The sequence below is a fragment of the Danio aesculapii genome, chromosome 10, assembly GCF_903798145.1.
Source record: "Danio aesculapii chromosome 10, fDanAes4.1, whole genome shotgun sequence".
Lineage (NCBI taxonomy): Eukaryota > Metazoa > Chordata > Actinopteri > Cypriniformes > Danionidae > Danio > Danio aesculapii.
Genome location: NC_079444.1, coordinates 29,744,557 through 29,760,755, shown reverse-complemented (window position 1 = coordinate 29,760,755; position 16,199 = coordinate 29,744,557). Strand labels below are relative to the sequence as shown.

The following is a 16,199-nucleotide window of genomic DNA, read 5'->3' as shown; positions in this document are numbered from 1 at the left end:
CGGGGAACTTTTGATTTTCAGATGCCACGTACTCCTAAGTATGATTATCTTCATGCAAGGTAATAATAAATATTATTTATTTAATTTTAAAGTCATTGTTTTATGAGTATTCAATAGAATTTGTATTTAATTAATATTTTGTTTAATACGTATATTTAATACGTTTTGTATTTATTTGTATCTATTTCATACATTTAAATGTTCATTTTTATTTTGCATTTATTTAAATTCGCACCAGTTTTGCTTCTTTGTATTTATTTTTTACTTGTAATTTCTGTACTTTATTACGTGGTTAAATATCTTGTAACATTTCTGCTCTTACTATAATATGCACTTTCCCCCATTATGATCGGTTCAACAGTTCAGTGATGAACCGGATTTGTTCACCAACCGCTAGGGGACTCAAATGAACTATTCGTTTGGTTTTATTACCTATTCGAGACATATTAATAACCTTTAAAAGCACAAATTCAAGCAAGTAAAGTTTCCCAATTAATTATCTTTTCCTATTTTTAGTGTCAAAAACAAAAAAAAAAACAGAACAATATCCTGCATCCAGTCACATGACCGTAATTCGAGTCACATGATTTTCCTAAACAAGAACTGCTCGGAAAATGGCAGCGTTTTTACAGTGGAGACGATTTGTGTTTTTCGATAAAGAAACTGTGAAGGATCCGAGCGAAAATGGGAAAAACTTCCAGCTACCGATGGGCATATCGGCCTGTGATTCAGGCCGAGGACACATTGTGGTCGGAGATATCCTTATAATGCTTGTGGCTAGTTAGCAATGATGATATTGTCAAACAATAATAACCAGTGTATTTCATAACTATAGTCGAACAATATGCATGTTTTAACAGGCCGCTGCAAGCCTGGTCTGTGAAATGCAAACTACATTTGACTAAATGTCTGTATTTCCTTTATTTATTCATTTTACCATAAATTTGTCATCCTTTGATTGAGGTAAAGTTGGTGTTATATTCGCACATTCGTTCAGTGACAACGTCCCTATGTTATTTACCACGCTACTTTGAATATTCGGTCTGAAATCGCATGCAAGTACGACTTCAAAACAACATACAATACAACAGTATTGAACTTTGATAGTCATTCGCTGCTAATATGATTTTCCTATTAAGAATTTGCAAAGAATACTTTTCTGAAATGATCGTTAAGGAGAAAGTCCATCCAAACAATCATTAAGGAGAAATGTGTCCAAATGTGCGATTATAAAACCAAATTTATCTATATCACCACTAGCAGATCATATAGAGATTCAGAGATTGTGATATTCGTTCTTTAACTCTGTGATGCACATATGGATGGACAAATCTGGTTTTTGACCCGCTCTCTTCAGCTATCCAGCTTCCAGGCATATAAGCTGCGGGTGACGCACCTGTACCAGCTCAAACAACACAATATCCTGGTGTCAGTGGGGCAGGATGAACCTGGCATCAATCCTCTAGTACAGTTCATGACTGATGTCCTGATAAATATGTCTCTCTATGTCTGTGTGTGCGCTTTAGAAATGCATTTGATAGAGTGCATGCGTTTGTCCATCAGGTGAAGGTGTGGAATCTCGATAAGAGGGACAGTGGCAGTCCTCTGTGTACCCGAATTTTCCCTGCCATTCCTGGAAACAAACCCACTGAGGTGTCTTGTCTCAGCGTACATGAAAACCTTAATTTCATGGCTATAGGTAGGAGTTTGTTGAACTCACAAGTTCAACTTATTAAAGATATTAAAGATAACGAAACATAAACCTTGAAAACATTCTGGGAACTTTTAAAAACCATTAAAAATGTTAACTGATATAGACAGACAGATATTAGGGCTGAACTATATATATTATTTAAACATAGATATTGCGATGTGTGTGTATCTGCAATAGTCACATCAATAGATTATTTATTAAAGATTAAATGATAAAGATATTATTAAGTATAATTTTTTAAAATTATTCATACAATGATGTCCATGTTATTTTACATTTGTTTGTTAAATTTCTGTTCTTGAATTCTTTTAGACTCCCCAGAAAACCATAAAGCACTGTTTATTTATTTATTTTTTGCTTGTAATTTATTGTCATTTACGCAGATGCACTGCATAAGAGAAGACGTGATCATCTCAGTCGATCTAAATTAATGAAATAATTCCAAATAGTTCTATTCAAGTCATCTGGTGAAATTCTATTCATATCACAATATATATCTCAGCAAAACTAAATATTGCAATGTCAGATTTTTCCATTATCAGGCAGACCTAATAGACATATGGTGTAGTTCAGAAAAAAAATCTGGGTTTTGGCAATGCTAATAATTTATGGTCAAGAGGACTTTACATACCATAATACCAATTCTAATTCAGTATCTGTGTTGAATGCTCAGGTTTTACAGATGGCAGTGTTGTGCTGACGAAGGGTGACATCACCAGAGACCGACACAGCAAAACACTCAGCCTCCATGAGGGCAACTGTCCAATCACAGGCCTGGCTTTCAGACAGGCTGGCAAAGTCACACACCTGTTTGTTGCCACCTTAGAAAAAGTGCAGGTATGTTACACCTTTCTGTTTCTGTAATGCCAATCAGTGAATCTAAATAAAACCAATGTCTCAGGTCTATTCACACAACACCATACTCAAAGTCTGCATTAAACTGTAACTATCTTTAAATATGTTTACAAATGGTTATATATATCCATCCATCCATCCATCCATCCATCCATCCATCCATCCATCCATCCATCCATCCATCCATCCATCCATCCATCCATATATATATATATATATATATATATATATATATATATATGATATTTATATTATTTATTTATATCATTAATATAATCTTTTATTGTATAAATATTGTTATACTTAGCTATCCTTTATACTAAGTGGCTGTTGAATGCTTGATTCTTATTGGCTGATTAGCATTCTAAGGCGTGCACTTCTTTTCAGATAAATGCACAGCTAAAGTACTTCCAGTAGTAGGTCTTGACGGCATTACAGTTCCATATCACTACGCTGAATAATTTTAGTTATTACACAGCCTACAAAAGTGAAACAAATGCAAAAAAAAAATGTGAGAAAATTGTCCTACACGCAGTAACTGTTTGAGGACAAAAACCTGTAAATGTCCTGACATACAGTGTGGTAACTTGAGCACAAGTGGAATAATTGGCTCCTGTCCATTGGATACCCTCGGCAATACCTCTCCTTTATTTTTACTTGCAATTTTGCATCTATTTATGTCTGTGTATTTTATGCCAAACATTGTAAGAGTTTTACGTTTCTTTCAAAATGATATTAAAAATTCTATTCTATAAAAGAATGCCACCCTAACAAAGATTGTTGTTATGTCGACAGTGTTACACGTTGTCAGTGAAAGAGTATCCTCGTGTAGAATTGGACACACACGGCTGTGCTCTCCGCTGTTCTGCACTCACTGACCCGTCACAAGACTCACAGTTTATAGTGGCTGGAGATGATTGTGTGTATCTGTACCAGCCCGATGAGAGAGGACCTTGCTTTGCTTTTGATGGGCACAAGCTTCTGACACACTGGCACAGAGGATACCTACTGCTGCTCACACACAGTAACAAGTCACCCAGCAAGTGAGACTTTTTTATATATATATATATATATATATATATATATATATATATATATATATATATATATATATATATATATATATATATATATATATATATATATATACACTGACTGCTTTAATGTTTGTTTGTTTTTTCAGAATTTACTTGCATACATGTGGTACCTTATAATGTGATCCAAGTATTAGTAGAAATTGAAAACAATAACAATATATAATAGAATAATAATAATTATTAAAAATGATATAGACAAAATAAGATCAGTACTATAATAGACTTAAGCTGTATTAGAATAACATTTGTATATAATCAGAAAAGCTACATTTCTCCAGCTCACCACTAATTTGTTTCATTGAAAATGTCTAATACAGTTGTGTACTTACAATTTCACCCAATCTGTGCTCATGTTTGCTATTTTTTTTTAAAACTTTTTTCTTTAATACACACTACTCATTCACATTTTTTATACTTGATCTGCACAGATCTGATTATGGCAGCAGACAGACGTCCCCTACAGAAAAGCACATCCTGACCATTTACGATTTAGACAACAAGTTCATCGCTTACAGTGCAGTGTTTGATGACGTCATTGACGTTCTGGCTGAATGGGGGTCTTTCTATGTCCTAACGAGTGACCGGACGGTGTATATGCTGCAGGAAAAAGACACACAGACCAAGCTGGAGGTTAGTAAGGGGTTTGCATTCATTACAAAAACACTACAGCACAGTTCAAAATGTTTTTATTCCTGTGATGGCAGTGCTAACATTTTTTGCAGCCATCACTCTAGCCTTCAGTGTCAAATGATCTTTCAGAAATCATTCTAATGTCAACAAACATTTATTATCAATATCACTTAATTCACTTAAGTATATACACACACACACACACACACACACACACACACACACACACACACACACACACAAACACACACACACACACACACACACACACACACACACACACACACACACACACACACACACACACACACACACACACACACACACACACACACACACACACACACACACACACACACAGTTGAAGTAAGAATTATTAGCCCCCCTTTGAATTTTTGTTTTCTTTTTTTAAATATTTCCCAAATTATGTTTAACAGAGCAAGAAATTTTTCACAGTCTGATATTTTTTCTTCTGAAAAAAAGTGTTGTTTGTTTTATTTCGGCTAGAATAAAAGCAGTTTTTAAATGTTTAAAATACATTTTAAAGTCAAAATTATTAGCCCCTTTTAAGGTTATTTTGTTTTCGATTAGTCTACAGAACAAACCATCGTTCTACAATAGCTTGCCTAATTATCCTAACCTGCCTAGTTAACCTAATTAACCTAGTTAAGCCTTTAAATGTCACTTTAAGCTGTATAGAAGTGTCTTAAAATATATCTAGTAAAATATTTTTTACTGTCATCATGGCAAAGATAAAATTAATCAGTTATTAGAAATTAGTTATTGAAACTATTATGTTTAGAAATGTGTTGAAAAAATCTTCTCTCCGTTAAACAGAAATTGGGGGAAAACATAAACAGGGGGGCTAATAATTCAGGGGGGCTAATAATTCTGACTTTAATAAATTTAATAATTAAATTTGATTATAAATGATTATTACATTTGTGGATTCCTTGAGTAGACATTTGAATTTTTTATTTATTTATTTTTTTTGTAACAATGTTGGGCTATAATTATGTTTTCTTAAACAAATACATATTAACTGTTCCCAAACTTTTGGAATATTTATTTTATAAAATACATTTTGTACAGTTTATTATTAAATGTAATACATGAAAGTGCAACTGGATTACAACACTAGATGGCACTGAAATGTAAATGTCTTTAAAGAATATTAATTGATTATTTGTCAAATATTTCTTTCTTTACTTTTATTTAACGGCTAGCCCTTATTTAAAAACAGATTCAAAAATAAAATAATTATTACTTAATGCTTTATGATAAATATGTTTTTGGATAAGATAAACATCATTAAATTATGTGTTAAATAATGTGTAAATGTGTTATTTAGATGCTGTTTAAGAAGAACCTATTTGTGATGGCCATTAACTTGGCCAAAAGTCAACACCTGGACAATGATGGGCTGTCTGAGATATTTAGGCAATATGGAGACCATCTCTACGTCAAAGGAGATCATGATGGAGCTATTCAACAGTACATCCGGTAGCTGTTCAGTTCAAATATCTGCTCACTTTATTAAAATCCATAAATATAAAAAAAAGTTTCTTAAATTAAGCATCAAATGAACTTTCTGTTTCTCAGCACCATTGGGAAGCTCGAACCATCCTATGTAATCCGCAAATTTTTGGATGCACAGAGAATACACAACCTGACCGCATACCTGCAGGCCCTTCACAGGCAGTCACTGGCCAACGCTGACCACACTACACTACTGCTCAACTGCTACACCAAACTGAAGGACAGCTCCAAGCTGGAGGAGTTCATAAAGGTCTGCTGAGAAAAAACAAAAACCATCACAGAAGTTCTCATAGTTTCCACTACAAATACCATTAAAAACATTACAAACCATCACATCTTAAAGGTCCAGTGGAATTAAAATAATGTTTTTTAGATGTTAGTATAAGTATGTTAGTCTTCAAGGATATCTATAAGCGAGTGTGGTATAAAACAATGACAAAATATGCGTTTAGAAGATATAAAACCGATATAAACATGTAAAGCTTGTAGTTTGTGACTTCCGCCTAAATCTATCAGCGTATTTTTTTCTCACGTCCCCTTAACTTTCAGTTGCTTATCAAATCATGACCAATCAAATGCTCTCTGGTATCTGACATGCCCCGCCCCCTTTAAGACACTTCACATTTGCTTTTCATTTGATGCGCTTGAGCTCAACCACTCTCACTGGTAGAGCTGGGATAAAACAAAATGCTATTGGCTGCTTTTTAAAAGGGGAGGAGCTGCTTAATGTCCTGCCCTCTCTTCGTTTTTCAGTTGCGATTACGTCAAACTCCGAATAAAAAAATGCACATCATGCAACTTAAGCAATAAAACAAATACATTTACAGTTTGTAGTGTGTAGGATTTATTGATTTTAACATGGCACCAATAGAAGGCAAAAAAACAGGCAATTTTTTTTACTTAAATGAGTACAATTTCTAAAATGGGACATTGTTCCACAAAACCAATCATACAATTTGTTTTGTTTATTGAGATTTAAATGTTATCTGAAAACTGAATAAACAAGTTTTCCATTGATGTATGGTTTGTTAGGATTGAACAATATTTGGGATGAGACTATTTAAAAATCTATTTTCAACCCTTTAAAAAATTTCTGAGGTTTCAAAACATGTAAAAACAGAGAAAATAGCCTTTAAAGGGTCCAAATAAGCTATCTGCAATGCATATGACTAATCAAAAATTGAGTTTTGTTATAGTTACAGTAGAAAATTTAGAAAATATATTCATAGAAGATGAGCTTTACATAAACAAAAATAAAAAAGATCGATCATTATGACCCATACAATAGCCAAAAATACACCTGTGCAACATTTGGTTTTGTGGTCTAGGGCAGTGTTTCCCAACCCTGTACCTGAAGACACACCAACTGTACACATTTACAACCTCTTCCTAATCAAACACACCTGAATCAACTAATTAGAACATTAGAAGAGACTCCAAAACCTGAAATAAATGCGTCTGATAAGGGAGACTTCCAAAATATGTACTGTTGGTGTGCCTCCAGGAACAGGATTGGGAAACACTGGTCTAGGGTAACATAAATCTATTAAAACCTTTACAAGTTCTATGATGTTTTCCAATTGTTTATGTTAATGTCAAAACTCTCTTTTAAACGTGCATTTAAACTTTTTGAATGACACCCTCACAACTAGTAATGCCAATCATACTTTGTCTCCCTTATTTTAAATGTAGAGCAATGAAAGCGAGGTGCATTTTGATGTTGAAATTGCCATCAAAGTGTTACGTCAAGCCGGTTATCACAGTCACGCCGTGTTTCTGGCAGAGAGACACATGCACCATGAATGGTATCTGAAGATCCAGCTAGAGGATTTGAAGGTGAATAGCATATTTTTTTGTGTGGTTATGTTGCGTAACTAATGCTTTTCAATGAGTCCCTGTAAGCCAATACCTGTTCATTCTGTCCACCCCCAATCAGAATTATCAAGAGGCTTTGCGCTACATCGGAAGGTTGCCATTTGATCAAGCCGAGAGTAATATGAAGCGTTATGGTAAAACTCTAATGCACCATGTTCCCGAGAGCTCCACCATCCTCTTAAAGCGACTCTGCACCGACTATCACCCCAGCAAAGACTCCACCGACCGGGACAGTCTTGACAGGCCTGCAGAAAACAAGGTGATCCATTTATATTTGCATTAAAGCTTTCAAATAAGCTGGTATTTTCATATTGGTTGAAATAGTTCTCTCAATATTTCAAAAGTGAAAATGATCTTATCGTTTATTCATGGTTTTAAACTTTTAATAAAAAAGAAGATATTTTGAAGAATGCGTTGAGCCAATATTTCAAAAGTGAAAATGATCTTATCGTTTATTCATGGTTTAAAACTTTTAAAAAACAAGATATTTTGAAGAATGCTGGTTGCTGGATCCCATTGACTTCCATTGTTGGAAAAAAAAACAATACAATGGAAGTCAATGGGTGCCAGCAACCAGCATTTTAAAAATATCTTCTTTTGTGTAAATAAGAAACTCGAATAGGTTTTGAATTTGAACAGGTGAAGGGTGATTAAATGACGACGATTAAATTTGTTGTGTGTGAACTATCAATTTAAGATGGATAATGAGACATTTACTTATTTTTGTTTTTCACAGGCCAATTCAGAGGAGTTCATCCCAGTGTTTGCCAATAACCCGCGAGAGCTGCGATTGTTTCTGGAGCACATGATCGAGGTGGACCCGTTCTCTCCCGAAGGAGTTTATGACACTCTGCTGGAGCTGAGACTGCAGGACTGGGCACATGAGGAGGACCCAGGGGTAAAAGCTTATACATATTACACACATCTGTTCTGTTATGTTATTATAGATTGCAAATGTAACTGCAGATTTTTTTATTCTTTTGTGATTTAATTCAGTTTTTTCTAAATTATATGCCTATAGTAAACCCATCTATCTCTCTGTGTTTGTCTGACAGAAGAAAAAGGTCCTGCAGGAGGCAGCACTTTCCCTTCTGAGGAGCGACAACACTGTGTTTGACAAGGCCCTCGTGCTCTGCCAGATGCACAACTTCAAAGAGGGAGTGCTGTATTTGTATGAAAAAGGCAAACTGTGAGTGAACATTATCATTTTGTATCAGTGGCGATCTCAACTATGTCGAAAGTCTTTTAAATGTACCCTGCATGACTTCTACAACATCAAAATGCAGTATTTTCCATAAATAACATTGTGAAACAAAAACTAGTTTCCAATACCAAGCAGCATGAGCTAAAATGACTAAAAGTAACACACATTTAGTCAAGTTACAAACAGCTGCACTCACACTGATGATGCAAAATACTTAAGAGTAGTAGCACTCTAAACTTGCTCAGCTTTAATATAACAGCATAAGGTTAAAAGTGCTAGAACTGGCTGTTTTCCACAGGTACCAGCAGATTATGCATTACCACATGCAGAATGAGGAGTATGGGAAAGTGGTGGAGGCCTGTAAGCGCTATGGAGACAGCGAAGTGTGTTTGTGGGAGCAGGCGCTGGGCTATTTCGCACGCAAAGAAGAAAACTGCAAGTCCTACATTAGTGAAGTCCTGAAGCACATCGATGACAATAACCTGATGCCTCCACTTCTGGGTGAGTAAAAGTTTAGACAGCGGCTAAAGAAGTTAGTGACATGGCTGGTGTTTTTTTTATTATTATTTTTTTTTATATACATCTAAACTTAAGTGTTACTTTTAACGCCTTTTGTTTTATGGTCATGCTGCTGAATTTTCTTAACCTCTGGATGAATTTAGGCTTCTGCCGGTACCAGATTGTCCTGTTGTGATTTATCGCTGAAGTTTTATCACAGTATTAATAAGCTGCGAAAAAGATTACTTTACCAGGTATAATAACTTTATTGTATGTATGTACATACAGTTGAATGAATCATAGTTCTCCTGTTTATTTTTTCCCCAATTTCTGTTTAATGGAAAGAAATTTTTTTTAACACATTTATAAACATAATAGTTTTAATAACTCATTTCTGATAACTGATTTATTTTATCTTTGCCATGATGACATATAAAATAATATTTTACTAGATATTTTTCAAGACACTTCTATACAGCTTAAAGTGACATTTGAAGGCTTAACTAGGTTAATTAGGTTAACTAGGCAGGTTAGAGTAATTGGGCAAGTTATAGTATAACGATGGTTTGTTCTGTAGACTATCGAAAAAAATATAGCTTAAAGGGGCTAATAATTTTGTCCTTAAAATGGTGTTTAAAAAATTCAAACTGCTTTTATTCTAGCCAAAATTAAACAAATAAGACTTTCTCTAGAAGAAAAAATATTATCAGACATACTGTGAAAATTTCCTTGCTCTGTTAAACATCATTTGGGAAATATTTAAAAAAGACAAAAAATTAAAAGCGGGGCTAATAATTCTGACTTTAACTGTATATATTAGTCATACATTTTTGTATGTCTTTCTGTTCATAGTAATGTTGTTTAGTAATATACATTTGTATGTTTTTTTTATTTTGTCAAAAATATGTTAAATGTAACTATAGAATTTTATAATAAACCTCCTATTATTTTTGTTTAATTAATTATCTCAAGTTCCCTCTATAAATAATGTTGGTAAGTGTATTTAGGGACATTTTGTTCCTTGAAAATATTAACAAAAATTTCTACGATACCCATTTTTGACCATCCTTGCGTCCTGAATCATACATTCAGCTTCAATTATCATGAAGTAATGAAGTTTCACATTTTTTTTGTGTTAACACTCTCCCAAGTTAAAGACGTTTTGTGCAAATGTTTATTTCTGTATTATTGGCCATCTCAGATTTAAAAAAGTAGAAATTATGGTTTAACTCAATTACAACGGTTATGAGAAAGCATAATCTTTAGGGCACTGATAATAAAAACACGTGACTTGCTCCAAGTGATGTCACTTCATCTGGCGGCAAACTCTGGAAGGCTTTGAGTATTGTAATTTATTCTTGCCAAAATAAAACAAATAAGACTTTTTCCAGAAGAAAAAAAGATTATCAGACATACTGTGATAATTTCCTTGCTTTCTTAATCATTTGGGAAATATTTCAAAAAAAGAATAAAAAATTAAAAGGGGGGCTAATAATTCTGACTTCAACTGTATGTATATATATATATATATATATATATATATATATATATATATATATATATATATATATATATATATATATATATATATATATATATATATATATATATATATATATTGTTTAGAGTAAACAAATGTTTTCAACTAATTAAATTGCAAAAAACTGATATAATACAGAAGGTAACGCTTTACAATAAAGTCTCATTTAGGCCTGTCACAATAATCAATATATGGACTTATCGCACAACACATGGACAATCATTATTGGTGATGCAATATAGATCGTTCATACATAAACTATTCTAGCAACATTTTAGCTGATCGTGCAACATCTCTATCTCTATTGTCAGTGTGGTTAAAAAAACACTATAGTCACTTGAGTATATTTTCATGTGGGTGTCTGACAACTGAAAATAGATCTGGTAGCAGATATCGAAGCCTCTGTTACTTTTTGTCGTGCACTTTTTTGTTCACATTATTTTTATTCAGGATACACATTCACATTCTGATTCCCACATGCCTAATTATTAAATTGTTCAAATGACTATGATTAAATAAAATATTCTTAGGAATAAAATATGATGTGTTCTTTGCAAGAGTGTACCTGTATTGTGATGCTACTATATTGTCATTCTGGCATTGTATAATGAGTGGCATAAAATAGTCTTAAAATGATAATAATATCGTTTATCATAATATATTTTGGTGCAATATATCATTCAACAAAAAATAGATATCATGACAGGCCTAATACAGCACAGTCTCCTTAGTAAACCTCAAATAATGCATTAAAAGTAGCTATAAGAACTGAATTGTTTATTAAATGGAGTTAATAACAAATACAAGTACTTTTTAATGCATTATTAGGCATTAAGAAATTAATATCACCTAAGAATAATAAATGCAGTTGTAGTTTTCATCCCTTTAACTTTAGTTAACTGATGTTAACAAATGGAGCAGTACTGTACAGAGTTAACAAACAAATGTCCTATAAATAGTCGTAGACCAGATTAACACGTTAAAATGTTAATGTTTGAAAATATATCACTTATTACGTCTTTAAACAACTACTACTACTACTATTAAAAATAATACATTTTATTAATGAGGTGCTTTTCTCACAAACCAAAGCGCTAAATACAACAATACAAATGAGCCAACAATCTGAATATTCTTCAAACGCACTCTAGATGTTGAAATAATAAAAAATATATATTCACTGTATTTTGAAGTGCCCACAATATCAATATTGTGCATGTTCATTATCATGATATGTGTATTACATTATTAAATACCAGCAGATGAACTTTTGATCACATAATTGTGTTTTCTGTATATGCTTCAGCACAATTTAGACCATATTCGATTGTGTGTATTGCAGTGGTGCAGACTTTGGCCCATAATTCCACAGCATCCTTATCGGTCATCAAAGACTATCTGATTAATAAACTGGAGAGGGAGACCCAGCAGATTGAGGAAGACGAAAGAAAGATTCGGCAGTACAGAGAAGAGACGGCACATTTACGGGCTGAGATACAAGAACTCAAAACTTGGTAAGCAAACTGAGGATTGTCAAACAATCAGGATCAAAAATCACAGTGCACTGTGAAAGCATAGTAAAATGTGCATTGTTCTTCTAGTGCAAAGATCTTTCAAAAGACCAAGTGCAGCATGTGCAACAGCCCGCTCGAGCTGCCGTCTGTGCACTTCCTGTGTGGCCACTCTTTCCATCAGCACTGCTTAGAGAGCTTCGCCGAAAGTGAGGCTGAGTGTCCCACCTGCACCCCTGAGAACAGGAAGGTCATGGACATGTTGCGTGCGCAGGATCAGAAACGAGATCTGCACGACCATTTCCACAGACAGGTGACTTATTTGTGCTATTTCAATAGAGTTTGGGCCAGATTTACAAATAAGTGGAAATTGGTTAGATATTACTATCATGTTTGGAGTGCAAATATCTCTGCGTGTTTCTAATAACAATAAACAACTTAAAGGGATAGTTCACCCAAAACTGAAAATTCTGTTATTATTTAGCCATTGTTTACTTGTTTGTTTTATTTCACACAAAAGACAAGAGAAGATATTTTAAAGGATGCTGGTTGCTGGCACCCATTGGCTCACTCAATTGATTTATTAGGGGTCGCCACTGAGGAATGAACCACCTATTACTGTGTATAGTATAATTACTATATAATTTATATGGCAGATGCCTTTCCAGTCTGCGCCCATTGACTTCCATTGTAAAATGTTTTTCCTGCTCTGGAAGTCAACAGAAAAAAAGGTTTAAAGCCACATAAGGCAGAATGCATTTGATCATTTTCATTTTAGAGTGAACTAACACTTACAACAGTAAATAAGCTATAAAAATTTTAAGTACCTATAAAAATAGGAAAGTTTTTTTCTTTGTGTTTTTGAATGATAACAGTTCACACAGATTCACAAAATACTCATGCTAGTTGGCAATTCTTTCTTAGGCAAATGTAAACCAATGCTAACAACAGTTCAGATGAGGCCATGGGTATGTAGGACATGTAGTATTCATGGAGAGGAAAAGTATATTATTTCATAAATTAATTTTCCAGCGCCCATTGTCGTCATTTGAATGAATGACCAAAATGCATGAAAACTTTAATCTGAAATCATAAACATATCACAATTACCACAGATGTAGTAGATTCATAATAACCAATAAAATCCACTAAAAGCAGCATATATTTTGTCATAAATAGCATCTTATGGTAGTAGTATAATAAGTACATAGGTGCAAAATGTGTTGAAACCACTGATCTATAATAGAACAGTCTATATAGATCAGTGGTTAAGACATACTTTTTGGACATTTTATAATGGTGCAAATATCAGGAAATTTACTACTCTTATCACATGGAATTTACTTTAGGTTAAAATACTTTCCTGTTATATATTGTGTACCTTGAAGGGAAATGTTTATAAAGGCACAATTCTGAAGACAAAATTATCATTCCTCCTGTGAAAAATCAATTACAATTTTTCTAATACCTCATTTCTTTTAGTTCATTTAAAAAAAAATGTTTTTTTACTTTTTTGTATTGCTACTTTCTCCATTAGAAAATATAATGAGAAATACTGTGAACATTTTTCCTTGCTTTGTTTAAAATCACTTGGAAAAAATAATTACAATTTTACAGTTGGGTTAATAATTTTGTCTTGTAAATATAAAAAGTTCAGTCACAAAAATTACTGTCCACATTAGGGTTGGGTCGATAGACGATGCCATCATACATCGCCGATGGCGGATAGACATCACGAAGCTGAGCCGGCATCACAATCCTCCAACCCCATCACTGCAGCAACCCGCTCGCGGAAAAACACACACTTAGGCCCCCGTTTACACTAATAAGTCCTAGTTTTAAAATGGCATTTTAGAATGAAATCCATATCCACACTGTATTTTACCTAGCATTTCTGAACAGCTCTCCAACCACACTATACAGCTAAAAATGCACATCAAGTGACCACACAAACACACACGCTAACACACACACTCTGGCATGCGGTTCAGCAGTATAAGCATGCGTCTGAGCTCCTGGTAGTCAGTATGGGGTATGCTTTGAGCACAAAACCCCAGACAGCAGTGCACGTTGGACAGTTTGTCAAGGATGTACCGCTGGATTTCATCTCACTATAGTTGTTAAACATGATATTTATTTAATCTTGTCTCTATTTAACGACTCTTTGGCCTTTTGAATCTATCAGGTAACGTGTCACAGCGTCAGTACACTGCTTCAATCGTTCGCTTTCACACTTGTACTTTTGTAATTTTAGTGAAAACCTCAGATACTCTTGGTTGGTTGTGCACCTTTTTACCAACCAAGTTTGTCGACGCCATTATAACGACACAGATCACTCTGCCTATTCATGCCAGAGTCCCGCAGAAAAAGTGATTGACAGGTGGTCATTTGTGTGTAACTTATCCTTATTTATTTATGATTTGGTTATGGGTAAAACAAAGACCATGCGGGTCAGGTAGTTGAAACGGTAGGCTACAAATAATTAATTCTTTAGAAATTAATTAATTATTCATAAATAATTAATTCAACGCCACCTACAATGGTGATGCTATCATCCATTGTAATATTTCACATTAGACATTGTATGTTGCTACGATGCATCGACATCGCCCAACCCTAGTCCACGTGTTTTGATTACTGTTTACCTGCACGCAAGTCAAAAAAGGTTTTGCGCTGGCAAATGCAGTAATTAAATCTGTCCTTTTAAATTAGCACCCATGTTAACTAAATTACACAATAATAAAAACAATATTGCAAATGAAATGATGTGCTTATTTCTCTCTCCCCTAGCTGAGATGCTCTAATGACGGCTTCTCAGTCATCGCTGACTACTTTGGCCGTGGAGTGTTTAACAAACTCACTCTGATAACGGATCCTCCCGGAGGAAAGGGTGGAGCTGGGAATCTGGAGGCTGAATTCAACAGAGATCTGCTCATTAACACCAAGAGGAACGTTTGAAGGGCTGGACTGGAGTTCACTTTAAAAGAAGAGCAGATCTAGGGTCGGGTCAGACACGTCACCTTGAGCTACTTTAACAGCCTTATAACAAAATCCAAATTTACCTTTGCAGTTCCTCTTCTTGGTGTTGATTTATTTATAGGCTGTATAGTGGAAAACGAGATGAAAGCTCTTGCAGAATCTCTCCATCTGTGTAGTCTGCAAGATCAAATCAGCAGAAAGAGGAAAGTATCAAAACCGCTGTGGGTGATGATGAGAAACGCAAGAACGTGCACTTCAGGACTGTGACATTTTCAAGCTTTTACAGGCGCACTGTAGAGATCCACTTGCACATCTTTATTTTGCATCCTTTAATGATTTATGTATAATATTGAATTAGTGTTACAACCACTTGTTACTGTAGCTAAAGCAATTAATCCATAATAATCAGGCAAAAGCTTGTAAAAGTGTTATTAATAAATGTACGAAATTATCACTGACTTTTTGTATTGCTGAATCTCAGATGTTTGTTGAAATCTTTTGTCATGAACTAATAAAAATGTAATCTACAGCAGGCATGCCCAAACTAGGGCCCACGGACCAAAGTTGGTCTATGACAACCTTTGATTTGGCCATCCCATTTGAGAAGAAAGGGAGAATGATGGAGACCGTTTAGAGATTATACTTTCAAATTTTATGTAACCTTTTATTTGTTAGATTATTAATAAGATACAAAAAGCTAACTGGAATTAAAGGTTCATTTGAATGGTGTAAATTAATCAGATTTAGTTTAAAATCT

The 16,199-nt window shown here is 34.1% G+C and overlaps 1 protein-coding gene across 1 annotated transcript; it reads left to right on the top strand.

The window, feature by feature from the left end:
* The first annotated feature begins 588 nt into the window (after positions 1-588).
* vps11 (VPS11 core subunit of CORVET and HOPS complexes) lies at positions 589-15,893 on the top strand. Its single transcript, XM_056466129.1, has 16 exons — positions 589-760; positions 1,321-1,465; positions 1,564-1,699; positions 2,388-2,551; positions 3,365-3,612; positions 4,095-4,296; positions 5,648-5,799; positions 5,899-6,085; positions 7,528-7,671; positions 7,772-7,969; positions 8,447-8,608; positions 8,766-8,899; positions 9,213-9,415; positions 12,295-12,466; positions 12,554-12,776; positions 15,254-15,893. The coding sequence occupies exons 1-16, from the start codon at positions 615-617 to the stop codon at positions 15,419-15,421; spliced, it is 2,784 nt and encodes a 927-aa protein (XP_056322104.1). The 5' UTR covers positions 589-614; the 3' UTR covers positions 15,422-15,893.
* The last annotated feature ends 306 nt before the right edge of the window (positions 15,894-16,199 follow it).